At 42.5% G+C, this 15,694-nt stretch overlaps 1 protein-coding gene across 1 annotated transcript in view; it reads right to left on the reverse strand.

Moving 5' to 3' along the window:
• Window positions 1-15,694, reverse strand: part of ATIC (5-aminoimidazole-4-carboxamide ribonucleotide formyltransferase/IMP cyclohydrolase) — a 163,531-nt gene that overhangs the window by 132,612 nt on the left and 15,225 nt on the right. The window contains exon 3 of the mRNA XM_033947256.1: window positions 5,797-5,873. Coding sequence (XP_033803147.1) covers window positions 5,797-5,873 — 77 coding nt within the window. The remainder of the gene's footprint in view (window positions 1-5,796; window positions 5,874-15,694) is intronic.

Below are 15,694 nucleotides of genomic sequence, written 5' to 3' on the forward strand. Positions count from 1 at the left end.
AGAATGGTCAGCATCAACCAAACAAGGCTCACCACTCTCCCCAATACTTTTCAACATACTGGTGTCAATACAAGGACACTTAGATAAGAAAGATCTCACTTCTGCTACACAGATGATATTACAATAAGCATTTCTTTCTACAAGAAAACAAAATCAACAAATCCTGCACACATGCCAACTTCATTCATTTCAAATTCATACTGATGTCCTTCCAATCTACTCTCTCACTTGCCAAACAAGAATACAACCATTTAACTAACTCTTAGTGCCAACCCTCGCCATCTTTGCCACACTCAACTCTCTACTCAAGTGAACTATAATAATTTTATAAAGATATGGGGGCCATTGGAACAATATTGTAATGAGTAAACATCATTTTCCTTGGATGAATATATGTACACATAGGGGAGGTGGGGAGGAGTTTTTCTGGAAATTTCACTAAATTATATGTTTATATTATTTTTATGATATAATTGATTATAATATTTGAAAGAAGGTGGGTGGGACGGGATATAATTTTTATGTTTTTAGAATTATATGAGAATTACAAGTGTTATTGTTGTTACTAATGATATATTCCTGTATGCTTGCTTTAAGTTTTCAAAATGAATAAAGAATTTAAAAAAAAACAAAAAACAAAGTGCCCCCTCCTCCTTATCCCCTCTTCACTTCCCCCCAGACGATGGCAGTTCTTCCATGACAAGATCCACCTTGAATTCTCAACCATGTCACCTCCCCCACCATACCTTCTAACTGTCCACTCTGACAACCTCCCTTCAACAACTCCTACAACACTTTCTTCCTTTTCTGAAGTCACGGAAGAGGAAACTGCTCACCCTCTCCAAACCCACCATCTGTTCCTCTGATCCGATGCCTACCCGCTTACTCGGATCCATCACTCCCACTGTAAATTGCTTCTATCTTCAAACTTTCGCTCTCCACTGCTACAGTTCCTGATGTCTTCAGACATGCCGTAATTACACCCCTCCTAAAAAAAAAACAACTCACTAGACCCCACATCCCCCTTCTTTAAATATCCTTCTCCATTCTTTAATTTCCTTTCCAAATCTCTCTCCCATGCATTCACAAACCAATAAAATTTCTTCTATCCCACAAGCATACTGATTTCTTCTGAATCCTTTTCTCAAATGTCTGTGCGTCAGAAATCTCATGCCTACTAAGGACCTATACAGCATATGGTACTGCAAAACTGTGGTAATGATGTGAATAGAGGACTCATGCCTCAAACAGAATATATACTATTTATGCCAATGGACTGTATGATGAAGCACCCCTTCACAAAATTTATTTTACCAATTGCTCTTTTAACAGTTGTCATTCAGTTGTCCGATAATAACCCTCTACAAGTCACCATTGTAAATGCAGCCCAGTATAGGAAAGTCCAGATGCATTATAAAAATGTGTTATAGACACAATGCTTGGAATAGTCTTGGATGAGTTAAGAAATATGTTCTTGTAACAAATGTAGGCCTAGGTTTTGGCACCCTTGTTGGAGGTTAACCCAAATTTGAATTTTTAGCTCCTCTGCCTTTTTGGGGGAAGGGCGGTGGGGGGGGGGAATCGTTCCACACGAGATCATTTGTCCTTCTCCAGCCCAAATACTATGAAACATTTTATAACATTTGATTGCTTGAAAAGGATTAGCACCTTGACTTTTTGACATAATACAGTTGTGTGTATGGATATGGCGTTACTCGAGAGGGTTCAGAGGAGAGCGACACGTCTGATAAAAGGGATAGAAAACTTTTCATACACTGAGAGATTGGAGAAACTGGGTCTCTTTTCCCTGGAGAAGAGGAGACTTGATATGATAGAGACTTACAAGATCATGAAGGGTATAGAGAAAGGAGAGAGGGACAGATTCTTCAAACTTTCAAAAAATAAAAGAATAAGAGGGCATTCGGAAAAGTTGAAAACTAAACTAAACTAAATCTTGGGTTTGTATACCGCGCCATCTCCACATTTGTGGAGCTCGGCACGGTTTACAGGAATTGTAATGAGAAAGGAACTCCAAGGAAGGGTTGGGTGAAGAGCGGAGAAGGAAGAGTGTTAGCGGACTAGGATGTCAGAAGAGGAGGGAGTGTTAGGTTTTTGAGAAAAGCCAGGTTTTCAGATGTTTACGGAAGGGTTGGAGAGCACTTAGGTTCCGAAGAGGGGAGGCAAGGCTGTTCCAGAGCTCGATGAATCTGAAGAGGAGGGAAGTCCCCAGTTTTCCTGGGTGGGAAATGTCTTTTAGTGAGGGGAAGGATAATTTCAATTTTTGGGTAGGTCTGGTGGTATTAAGATTTGAGGAATTCCGAGAAAGAGGAATTAATGGAGGAAGGATGCCATGGAGGATCTTGAAAGTTAGGCAGATGCATTTGAAATGAACTCTGGAAATTATCGGGAGCCAATGAAGCTTGGAAAGGAGCGGTGAGACGTGATCAAATTTACTTTTTGCAAAGATAAGCTTGGCCGCGGCATTTTGAATCCGTTGGAGTTTGTGAAGGTTTTTCTTCGTTAGGCTTATGAAGATAGAATTGCAGTAGTCCAGTCTGGAGAGGATGATGGATTGGACGAGAACGGCAAAATGTTTTTGATGGAAACAGGATCTTACTTTCCTCAGCATGTGTAGGCTGAAGTAGCATTTTTTTACCAGGGAGTTGAGGTGGTCATTGAAGGACAGTGTAGAGTCAATGATGACGCCCAGGACCTTGCTGGAGAATTCGAGCTGCAGAGTGGAGCCAGAGGACAGTGGGATTGAGGTGGGTAGCTGAGCTAATTTTGGGCCGAGCCAAAGTAGTTTTGTCTTGGTTTCATTCAATTTCATTTGGACGGTGTAGGCCCAAGATTGGAGGTTCGAGATACAAGAGGATATGTTCTCTGAGAGATTGGTGAGATTCGAGTCGGTCTCGAGAAGGACAAGGATGTCATCAGCGTAGGTGTAAATTGTTTCAAGGGGGGATAGATGGAGGAGTTTTAGAGAGGTCAAATAAATGTTGAAAAGGACAGGAGATAAAGGTGAGCCTTGCGGGACTCCACAGATTGGGATCCAGGGGGGGGGGGATGAGGTGCCATTCCTATTGACAATGTAGGATCGGGAACGGAGGAATTTTGAGAACCATTCAAGGACTGTAGAGGTGATGCCGATCTCGGAGAGTTGGTAGATCAGAATATCATGGTGAACAACGTTGAAAGCGGCAAAAAGATCGAATTGCAGGAGGACGGCGAACTTGTTATGGGAGTGAAGTTATTGAACCTTGGAGATTAGGGAGGTCAATAGGGATTCGGTGCTGAAATTGGGGCAAAAGCCATATTGGTAAGGTAGGAGAATGGAAAATTTCTCTAGATAGGATGAGAGTTGGGTCGATATGATGGTCTCGAGCATCTTGGTTAAGAGAGGAATATTTGCTATTGGGCGATAGCTGGATGGAGAGGAAGGGTCGAGGTCGGGTTTTTTCAATGAGTATGGTAATGGAAGAGATGACCTGAGTGGGTATTTCCTCATAGAGGTAGGAGGGGAAAGGGTCTAAAGAACAATTGCAAGATTTCAGTTTGAGACAGAGTTTAAGGATGAGGGATTCGGATACGTGCTCAAAGGCTGCCCAGAATCTGTCGGCTGGGATAGTGCTAGAGGCCGTTGGAGTCAGTGAGAACTAGGGAGTTGTAGGAGATTGCAGGTGGGAAGGAGCAGCGTAGGGTAGTGATCTTATCATTGAAGAATTTTGCTAGAACTTCGGATGAGGGAGAGGAGGGGAGAGAGGTGGAGTCTTTTTTGGAGGTTAGAGAGCGCCAGATTTTGAAAAGAGTACTACTCTGGTTGTTGGATCTGGATATATTCTCACCGTAGAAGTTCTTCCTAGCTTTTTTTAGTGCTGAATTGTAGAGCTTAATGTTGGCTCTCCAGGACTGTCTGTCTATAGGGGAGTTAGATTTTTTTCCATATGCGCTCTAGGGCTCGACATTTCTGCTTTAGTTCTCTATGATAAGGGAGGTACCAGGGGGCTTTGCGAGGGTAGGAGATGGATTTGGTGTAAAGGGGGGCGAGGGAGTGGTAGGTGGACTCTGAGAGGGAGGTCCAGTTATGCCAGTTGGATTCGGGGTCTGCAGGCTTGGGAGCAGAGGAGAGTTGTTTGAGAAATTTTGTCCAGAACAGGTCGCTTGAAATTTTTTTGCGAAAGGTGATGGAATTAGAGGAGGGGGGAGGGGCCCCAAGATGCGACATGAAGATGGGGAGGCAGAAGGTCCCAAGGAAATGGTCAGACCAGGGGACCTGTTCCCAGCAGGTGTTGTCGGCTGCGGTTTTGTAGGCGGTAAGGTCCAGGAAACTAATGAGGTCTAGAGTGTGTCCCTTTTCATGGGTTGGGGAAGGTGAAGTGGGGGGGAAACCAAGAGAGATGAGGAAGCTCTTCAGTTCAATCGTATCCTTGTTGGTGTTGTCATCAAGGTGGAGATTGATGTCCCCAATGATCAACAGTCTTTGAAATTTGAGGAAGGCATTTGAAATGGTTTCGAGAACGAGATTAGAGGATTTGTTCCAAGGGGTAGGTGGCCGATAAAAGGGGACAGGTTCAAAACGAATGCTAGGAAGTTCTTCTTTACCCAATGTGTGGTGGGCACCTGGAATGTGCTTCCAGAGGACGTAATAGGGCAGAGTACGGTACTGGAGTTTAAGAAAGGATTGGACAATTTCCTGCTGGAAAAGGGGATAGAAGGGTATAGATAGAGGATTACTACACAGGTCCTGGACCTGTTGGGCCGCCAAGACAGTGGAATATGGTATACTAGGTAAAATTTAAGCATTCTTCAAAAAAATAACATCAGTTATATGTAATAGATGTTAATTTTCTTTTTTTCAGTTACTTATACGCAATTATGTATGCTTTCCCCCTTGACATAGGTAACCTGTATTCTTTCAAATGTTATTTAAGGTTTTTTAAAAAAAATATTGTTTGAAGTGATCTTCCAATCACAGTTATCCCAAAGTTTACAGATTTAAAAATTTTAGAGATGGATTGACAAAGGGATCTTGAAAATTAATTGGTTACTGGAATAAATAAACCACTAAAAATTTTCCTGATGTAGCCCACTCCTGCCAAAGTAGCTAACCATTTGATCACCGCAGAAACACATTACTCCACATGGTGTTTTAAAGGCAGAAAGGAATTTTGTATTCAATCTCCTTGAAAAGCCAGTAGCCAAGAAGAGATCTGGCAGCTATTAAATATACAGTGTACACAGGTAATTTACAAAAAAAAAAATTGGCACTGGGAGATGTTAGAATTTAAGGGCATAGAAAATAGGGTGCAATGATGACCACCATACAGCAGAACAGCTATACAGTGCTCCCCTGTGAATTTGCGGTGCCGGTCATTCGTGGTATTTTCTGACCATGAAGAGGGAGGCAGGAGAGGGCAGCTGGGGAGGCAGGAGAGGACAGCCAGAGTACCGGCGAGTGAAGGAAATCACTTGCTGTATGCTCCAACTGCTTCTTCCTGTATTAAAGTCAGGCCTCACCAATCAGGAGCTGCGTGTCAAAGCAGCTCCTGATTGGCGAGGCCCAACTTTAGTACAAGAAGATGTGGTCGGAGCATACAGCGAGTGATTTCCTTCACTCGCCGGCACTCCGGATGCCCTCTCCTGCCTCTCCAGCTGTCCTCTCCTGTCTCCCCTGCCTAAAAACCGTATTCACGGTTTTTCGGTATTCGCGGGGGTTCCTGGAACAGAACCCCCGCGAATATCAGGGGAGATACTGTATTGCTGTTTAAGTCTTAAAACCAGTCAGCTGCCACTTACCAGCATGTACTGCAGGATGCAGCGTTTTTACACGTCCTCCCAACATTTCAGGAAATCCAGACAGTTCTGAAACATCTCTAAACACAAAGATAAATTAAAATGAAGTAAGAAAAGAACATTAAAAAAAATTTCATTGCAAATGTTTACTTACTTATCAGAGTAAAGTTTTTATTTTTGTTGATATTTTGCAACTGGAGAAATTTCTGAAGGCTCATGGTGAATGATTGGTATAAGAGGAGTAATAAGTGTATATTGCGCCTTAGATAGTAGGAAGTAATTTCCTCTATTGCCTGATATTATTGCTTAAGGATGAAAGATGTTTTTGTCTCCATGGATGAGGGCTAGATGGAATTGATATTGTTATTTATTTCCTATTGTGTATTACAGTTTAATTTTCATATTCTGTATTTCTTTATGCAAACTTCTTTATACTCTCTTGTTAAGTCACATACCCCCAAATCAGAATATCACAAGGTTTTAATGTGTATCTGAATGTCGATATAAAAGCAGACAAACTTCTAACTATCAAAAGAGCAGAATACCTTGTGAAGCATGTTACTGTATGTTCCAGATAATGAAATGTGAAATGATATGGAAGAACTAAACAAAGGTTAACAGAATGTGCAGCAAAAGAGCGTCTGCCTTCAGGTTGGCAAACAAACTACCCTGAAGTACATGTCAAACTGCAAATTGGTGGAGTGGATTAGTAATCTCATGGGTAGTGCAATGGCCTGAGAACCAAAGAACTGGGCTCGATTCCTGCTGCAGCTCCTTGTGATCCTGGGCAAGTCATTTAACCCTTCATTGCCCTAGATACAAAAAGAAAGATTGTGATCCTACTCGGGACAGAATATGTAATATGTAAACCTCTTTGATTGTAACCATTCCCCTTTCTTTGATTGTATCCTTTTCCCTTTCTTTAGTTTTCAAAGTATCCCTAATGAACGTGTTTCTATGTTCCTCTCAACTAGAGTTCATAGGAGTTCCATTAGACACAACTCAGGTGAACAACTTTGTTTTCAAAGAAGATTGCAACTTTAGTGTCCATCATGGAAGATTCAAAAAGGAATCAACAGACAACTGCTTGAATATGCTGTTGGACCTTATGCCCTCAACAGTATCTGTCAGCCTAATGGCATGTCTTTGCGTGAAAACAGCCAATGCTCCCAGCGGAATCAAGCCACTCAAAACCTATGAGATGCCATGTGAATGCTCAGAGACTCTGTCCTGATGGCTATTCCAGATGAATTTGACCAAGGGATTCGCCATCATTATTCCTAAAATGCAAATTATTCTGACCACAGATGCTGAGAACTTAATGTTGATCATACCTAGGGGCATCTCAAGGCAATCTGATGCTTGAGGCAAGGGATGAAGTGATACCTCCCCAAAGGAAGCCAAAATAGGGCCTTCTTACTCAGAATACTAGCCAGGTGGTTGCCTCAAGATAAAATAAATTTATGTAATTAAAAATTCAGCAAAACAGTAGCAGTTTACTTATGTAGCCAGGGACTCTAATATTAAAAAAACACCCCAAGCTATTAATGTAAATATATTTTGTGTCCATAGAAACCTATATGGCCCCTTTTTCAATAATTTGTGCAGAGAAAAACTACGTAGAACAGTTTCCCAGAGAACTCGCCATACAAAAAAATATCTGATTCTATTGTCAGTAACAGCAAAATAAACATCACTTCTCCCTCCATATCCACGGGGGTTAGGTGTGAAGTGTGAAAAACCGCAAATAACTTCTTGGCCGGCTCTGACCCACTCCCGCCTTCCTCCCGTGCTTTAAATACAAACTCTCACTCAAACAAACCATCCCGGACCTTACCTGGTGGTCTAGCGGGCTTTCGGGGCAGGAGCGATCTTCCTACGCTCCTGCCCCGTGCAGATCACTCAGAGGAAATGGCTGCGGGGAGTTCCTGTCGTAGTCTCAAGAGACTACGGGAGCTCATGGCAGCCATTTCATATGAATGATCTGCACGGGGCAGGAGCGTAGAAAGATCACTCCTGCCCCGAAAACCTGCTAGACCACCAGGTAAGGCTTAAAAATAGCCCCCAAAATTAAACTCCCCCCCCTAAAAAAATTGCAAATAACTGAATCCGCAGATGCTTAAACCACGGATTCGGAGGGAGAAGTGTAGTATCACAGCATACTTTGACGTTATACAGAATCTTATAGAGCAGTTCTATTACACTAAAACAGCACTAACTCCCATAACTCACACAAAGTCTTTACCTAAGAAAAGGCATCATACATATTGCAATGGACATTACAACATCAATGTGCCTATTATGAAGGAAAGTAAGCAAGAAGAAAAGTAAGGAGAAAGAGGTTAGCTTTCATCAACTACAAAAGATCAAAAAAAGAAGAAAAAAGGCAAAAATATCTGGAAAAGTTAAGAGAAGCTGGTTGAGTAGTCAGGAAAGCAAATATGCAAATGGAAGAAAAAAATAGCCAATATGATAGGTACTTGGATAGGTACTTGGAAGACAAAGGGATTGAGGGGTACAGATAAGAGTAAAGGTAGATTATAAGGATGGGATTAGAGGTAAATTACAAAATTAATCAGGGACCACTGTTCAGGCACTAGGCCTGATGGGCCACCGCGGGAGTGGACCGCTGAGCAAGATGGACCTCTGGTCTGACTCAGCGGGGGCAACTTCTTATGTTCTTATTAGTGATAGGAAGTAGTGTAAAAGTGGCATTATGAGATTCAGAACGTAAAGGGGATAAATATGTAGAAGCTGAATGAATTGCTTAACAAATATTTCTGTTCTGTGCTCATAGCTGAAGTATCAGACCACAGAAGACAAATGCAAATAGGGATGGAGGTGTAGTAGACACCGATCAATTTTCAGAGAATTGTGTTCGTTAGGAGCTAACTAAACTAAAGGTGGACAAAGCGATGGGGTTGGATGGTGTACATTCGAGTGTACTGAAGGAATTTAGGAAATTCTGGCAGTTCCACAGGCTGACCTTTTCAATGCTTCTCTAGAGTCGGGAGTGGTACTTGAGGAATGGAGAAGGGTAGATGTAGTCCCTCTCCACAAAAGTGGAACTACAAGTTGATATGTCTGACTTTTGTGGTAAGTAAATTAATGGAAATGCTTTTAAAACAGAGAATAGTGATGTTTTTGTAATCCAGTGGATTACAGGACCCAAGGCAACATGGATTCACTAGAGACAGATTTTGTCAGACAAATCTGATCAATTTCTTTGACTGAGTGACTAGAGACTTGGTTAGAAGGAATGTGCGATCCAAACACAGGCAGGCAAGTACCATAAAAACAGGTGGGGAGGAGTCTAGATGGTGCTATATTAAAGCCAAGCTCTTATACTTATCTAGAATAATTTCCTCTCTCTTCTTGTTTTTGCACACCAAGGACAAGTGGAAAGCTGAAAACCTGCCCTGAAACCAGTGTCATGGGAGGCCCATGAATTCTTAAAACTATTTTCAGTATCTAAAACTGCCGCAAATGGAGAACAATGAGCAACTTCCCCAGAGAGCTGCACGTGTCAATCAATATTGGGGGGGGGGAGGCCTTTCCTTCCACTGTAACTGATGCTATCAACACAACTAATATACTACTTTATCCTGAAGCAAAAAAAAAAAAAAAAAAGAAATATAATTTTTTTCCTATCTTTGTTGCCTGGTTTCTGCTTTCCTCATGTTTGCATTCAATTCCTTCCATCCATTTTCTCTCTTCTCTCTGCGTCTTCCATTTGCTCTGTTACTGTACCTCTCCCTTTCTCCCCCCTTCCAAATTGGTCTGGCACCCATCTTTTTCCCTCCGCTCCCCCCATAGTCTGGCACCTCTGTCTTCTTCCCTGCCAGCGTCTTCTTCCCACTCCCTCTTCCCCATGTCCTTTCAGGGTCCTTCTCCCCCCTCTGTCTTCCCCATGTACTTTCAGCAGCCTTCTCCACCCCTGTTTTCCCCATGTCCTTTCAGCGGCCTTCTCCAACCCTTTGTCTTCCCCAGTGCTTTCAGCGGCCTTCTCCCCCCTCAGTTTTACCCATTTACCTTAAGCGTTTTTTCTTCTCCACTCCACCTTTCCTCCCTCCCTGCCCCTTCCCTTTGTGGCGCTTCCCCACCCGACCGACAACAGAACAGGCCCGGTCGGATAAATCTCCCTGTCCTGTAGCCACGAATCTAATTACCTTCTTACAGCAGCTGGAGTATTGAAGCTGCTATAAGAGGTAATTTAGATTCGCGGCTACAGGGCAGGGAGGTTTGTCGGCCAGTCCTGTTGTCGGTCGATCGGGGGACCTGACCGGCTGTGCACACTCCCCGGGGCGGACCGCCCCCCTCCTCTTTCGTACGCCATTGCCTTCTTCCTACCTACCCTGCTGCACACAGCCGACCGGAAGTCTTACCGATGTCAGTGCTGACGTCGGAGGAAGGGAGGGCTTTGCTTAAATCCTCCCTCCGATGTCAGCGCTGACATCGGGAAGACTTCCGGTCGGCTGTGTGCTGCGGCAGGGCAGGTAAGGAGAAGACTAGCCTCGTGTGCACTGCGATCCAACCCCGCAGGAATCACGCGACCCTCAGAGGCGTCCCCATGGGATCCCCGTGACCCTAGGGGGCGTCCCCACGGGATCCCCGTGACCCAAGGGGGGAACCCGCGGGATTCCCGTCGTCCCCATTCCCTTGCAGCTCTCTAGTCCAGAGCTCAAAGGGACATATTAGGAGGTGTGTTATGGGCGGGAATCAGACAGGCTTAGACCAGAGAAAATAATTGAAGCTTTCCTAGGCAGAACTTAGATGAAGGGAGTTAGACATAAAAACATAAGGATAGCTTTACTGGATCAGACCAATGGTCCATCTATTCCAGTATCCCATTTTCATGGAGACCAATCCAACTAATAAGTACCTGGCAAAAACCCAAATAGTAGCAGCATTCCATGTCATGTCTGTCTCAACAGCAGACTATGGACTTTTCCTTAAGGAACTTGTCCAAACCTTTTTTTACAACCAATTACATTAACTACTCCTACCACAACCTCTGAAAAAATATTTCCTCCTATGGGTTTTAAAAGTATTACTCTAACTTCATCAAGTGTCCCCTAGTCTTTGTAAATCTTGATGCAGTAAAATGCAGTAAAAAAAAAAAAAAAAATTGATCCACTTCTACCCTTTCTACACCACTCAGGATTTTGTAGACTTCAGTCATATCTCCCCTCAGCCGTCTCTTTACCAAGCTGAAGAGCCCTAACCTCTTTAGTCTTTCCTCATATGAGAGAATTCCATCCCCTTTATCATCTTCGTTGCTCTTCTTTAAACCTTTTCTAGTGCCGCTATATCTTTTTTGAGATAAAGAAAGCAGAACTGAATGTAATACTCAAGGTGAGGTCGCACCAGAGGCATTATAACACATTCTTGGTCTTGTTTATCATCCCTTTTCTAATAATTCCTAGCATCTTTGTCTGCTTTCTTGGCCACCGCCATACATTGGGCGGAAGGTTTTAGCGTATTGTTTATGATGACACCCAGATCTTTTTCTTGAGCACTGACCCCAAAGGTGGACCCTAGCATCTGGTAACTATGATTTGGATTATTCTTCCCAATGTGCATCACTTTGCATCTGTCCACATTAAATTTCATCTGCCATTTGGATGACCAGTCTTACAATTTCCTAAGGTCTTCCTGCAGTTTTTTATAGTTTGCATGCATTTTAACAACTTTGAACAATTTAGAATCATCTTCAAATTTAATCATCTCACTCATAGTTCTAATTTCCTGATCATTTATAAATAAGTTAAGTAGCACTGGTCCCAGCACAGATCCTGTGACCTACCACTAGTAACCCTTCTCCATTGAGAAAAATGGCCATTTAACCTTATCTTTTGGTTTTTGTCTGATAACCAATTCTTAACCTATAATTCAACATTGCTTCCTATCCATGCCTCTTTAATTTTCTCAGGAGCCTCTCATGAGCAACTTTGTAAACATGTACCACAATTTTATTTTTTTAAATGGTTTCCACTATTTTGCTTGGCTTACTAGTCTGTAATTCCCCGGATCTCCCCAGAACCTTTTTTTAAAAAAATTGGAGTAACATTAGCCACCCTCCAGTCTTCAGGTAGACCTGTTTTAGTTGTATCTAAGTTCCCCAAAGTTGCCCAAACTGACAAGACGGAGGATTTAAGGCATGACCCTCCCTTACTCTCCCGTTGCTCACAACCCCCTTCCCATCACCCAAATAGGGCATCCTTGACATCTTCCCAACCCTCCACATCCAACCAAGGACTTAGGCCTCTCACACTGCATCCCAAGATGCATTGGGAGGGGGAAGGCCCATTATTCTGAAAACATGGTTCTACAGGCAGGAGGGAGTAGGCTTCCCTCCTGCCGATTTGTCATCCGAAGAAATGGCAGATGTTGTGTGGATGTGGGGGGATGTTGGTGGGAAAGGTGTAGGGGGATCAGTGGGTGTGAGGGAGGGAGGGAGGGAGAGAGAAATATTTTTTCTTTGATTCGGCTGATCCTGACAGGGGAATCCACCATCAGCTGAGCTGGCAGGACTGCACCAAAACCAGCTGAGATTATGGGGATTCATCTGCTGCAATCAGATATGGTAGTTGAGTATGTTTGCAAAACTTGCTTTTGTGCATTTCTCATGTGGACGTTTTTATTTTTGAAAATGGCCAAAAAAGACAGAAATACTAAGGACCAAAACGTATACATAGGTCATTTCCAAAAATTAACAGATAGATGTCTGGCTGTTTTGAAAACGGACATTTTCTCTACTGGATATATATATATTTTTTAACGTCCAAATTAGACTTAGATGTCCTATCGAAAATGCCCCTCCATGTTTCCAGATGTGGTCAGAGCAACACAGGCAAGGCAGAAGTTATTTGTACAGCTTACGATGAGACTGTTGGCTATAGGGGCGACCTTCCTTTTGTGCTGCCCCTATAGATGCTTGGTTAATCAAGGTAATAACTCTACCTTTTTTGACCCAAGCATTTAGAATCTTTTCTCCAAGATGAGTTCTTCCTAAGATTACTTTCTAGTGGATCCATCTTTAGAAATTAGAAACATTGGTATGTTAGATAGTGTGTATGATAAAAAATGAAGAAAAAAAAAATGTCACTCTTCTTCTCTCCTCCCTCCTTAATGTCGATTATAAGAAGCAATTTCTTTGATTATGTTATAATTTCATTAGTGTAATTTCTGCTGGAGTCGCATCCTTTTTCTTTCTATTATTGGATTGTATATTATGAAATTGCAATTAAAAAAAGACAGCAAAAGAAACAGGATAATACCACATGTAGCAGCCAAACTCCCAAAACCACTAGAGGAAAGCACACTAATCAACCTGAAATTGTGTGTGCATGTTGGGGAGGGGAAAGACATTCTAAATGCAGATTTCCTGTTGCTGAATTCCAGACCATCCCTGGAATATGCTAGTTCCTATTTTGGCCACAAAAGATTCACTATTGAACATTTACAGCATTTTTCCCTAAAGAGCCTGAGAGAAAAGATGCAATATATATAAGCAGCAAAAATCTTCCCCTTTATAGAAGAGAAATTATAAATAAATATTGTGAATGAATATATAACATAAATAAATAAGTTTGCACTACTGCAGGGATTCAGCATGGGAGAATTAAGTTAATCTTCTGGCACTCTCCATGGCTATAAGATTTTGCCTTGTAATACTTATGCCTGTAATATCTTACATCAATGGTACAGAACACACCTTTTTACATTTTTGAATATAATAAATGCTAGAGGTATGCATTCATTAGCATGCCTTAAAAAATGTAAGGCCCCAGGGCCCACAGAACTTAAGAGGCCTTAGTGCCAGATAAATCCATCAACATACACTAAGGGGTGCTTTAAAGGTTTCAGGTTTATTTTTAAAGTCTTGATATACTGTCCAAATAAAAATGTCTGATAAATGATGGTAAAGATTGATCTACAATAATTTATAAGAAAGCAAGGAGAGGGAGGGAAAATGGGGGGGTGGTCTGCATAGAATGATTCCAAGAATTGAAAACTAATTATAAGCATCAGTGAAACGGAAAGTTTTTAGAGTTTTTTTGACATGAGTCTTGATAAAAAGAGATTACGGTATATCCTTACCTTGAAAATATCTTTTCTGGTAGATAGGTATGTTATTCTGGACAAGCGGGTTATCTCCCCATGGCTGTGATCATCCTACTTCACTGGGAGCTCTACTGCCACCTACAGTTAGTACCCAAGCATACAAGAGCTCCATCAAGACTATGTGAAGTAAGGAAAATGGGAAACTTCCCAAACAAATAAACAGTTCTGCTCCAACACAATAACATGTGATCAAATAATAATAAACTGCCACTAGAAGCATGAAAGGAGCCCAGGCAGTACCCTTGCAGACGCTAGAAACATATTATACAGTATTCTTCAGGGTACAAAGGGCTAACTGGTATCCAAGATATAGTCCTGGATAAGAATAAACAGAAGGAGACAGTAGGCAGGCGCAGGAAATGACAGGTTGGTGGTGCAGAATGACACACCTATCTACTAGAAAAGTTATTATCAAGGTAAAGACAATCTTTTTTTCCAGTGCAATAGGTGTGTCATTCTGGACAAGCAGGAAATCTAGGATAGGCCGACTGCGTCAGCCCTTAAAACTGAGGACCCAAAGGCGGAGTCCTTTCTTGCCGCAGCATCCTCCCTGTAAAATCTGGCAAACATATGCAGAGTATAGTAGACCAAGTCACCACCCTACAAATCCTCTCAGGGGAGACTAAGCTCCGGCCCAGGACAAAGCAACACTGCTGGTTGCATGGGTTTTAACAGAAACAGGAGACTGTTTCCCACAAATAACGAAGGCTGACAAAATGGCCTTACAGATCCATTTGGAAATTGTTGCCTTTGAAGCTGGAGCACCAAGCTTAACTGAATGAGTCAACACAAACAGAAGGTCAGAGAGCTTAAACTTGTTGGTAAAAGATACAGAAGTACTCATCTTACGTCCAACTTCTTCAAAGTAGACTGGAATACAAGTTGATTAACATGAAACGTCAAAACTACTTTTGGTAGAAAGGAAGGGATAGTGTTTAGAGAAACTCCAGTGTTCGAGATCTTAAGGAAAGGCTCTCTACAAGAAAGAGCCTGAAGCTTCGAGGCTTGTATTGCCGATGTCATGGCCAACAGAAAAAAAAAGTCTTGATCGTCAGATCCAACAGCGACGTTTCTCCGAGCAGTTCGAATGGAGCTTTGGAGAGACCTTGCAGAACTACATTCAGATCCCAGGAAGGGAACGGGAGCTTGATTGGTGGTCTGTTGCATAGAGCACCCTTTAGAAATCTGGCTGTCAGGATGAGACACCAGAGCAGATCTGTGGTCTCGGGCCCTGAAACGAGAGTCCTGTAACTTAAACCCAAAGGGAAGCCACCGTAAGCCCTTTGTCAAGGCCAGCTTGAAGGAAAGCTAACACTACCGGGACCAGAGTTAAAAACGGCTCCACATGCTGCTGAGAGCACCAGTGTTGGAAAGTATTCCATGCCTTAGTATAGGAGGGGACTATAATTGACTTCTTAGAGTTGAGAAGGGTGGCAATGATCAAGGTTTGAATACCATGTACGCTCTAAGGCTTCATGCTCAAGAGCCATGCCATAAGAGCAAAGAAATCCGGATCCTCCATGTAAACTGGACCCTGCAAAAGGAGGTCTGAATGCATCGGCAACCAGAGGTCGTGACCTGTTCGAAGATGTATCAGGTCTGCATACCACAGTGTGCGAGGCCAATCTGAAGCCACCAGAATGACCTTTCCCTAATGAGTTGCAATCCATTGAAGGATGCAGCCTATTATGGGCTAGGGAGGAAAGATGGACAACAGGATGCCCCGAGGCAACGGCTGGATTAGAGCAACTAGACCCTCACTTTCTGGCTCAAA

The sequence above is a fragment of the Geotrypetes seraphini genome, chromosome 5 (assembly GCF_902459505.1).
Source record: "Geotrypetes seraphini chromosome 5, aGeoSer1.1, whole genome shotgun sequence".
NCBI lineage: Eukaryota > Metazoa > Chordata > Amphibia > Gymnophiona > Dermophiidae > Geotrypetes > Geotrypetes seraphini.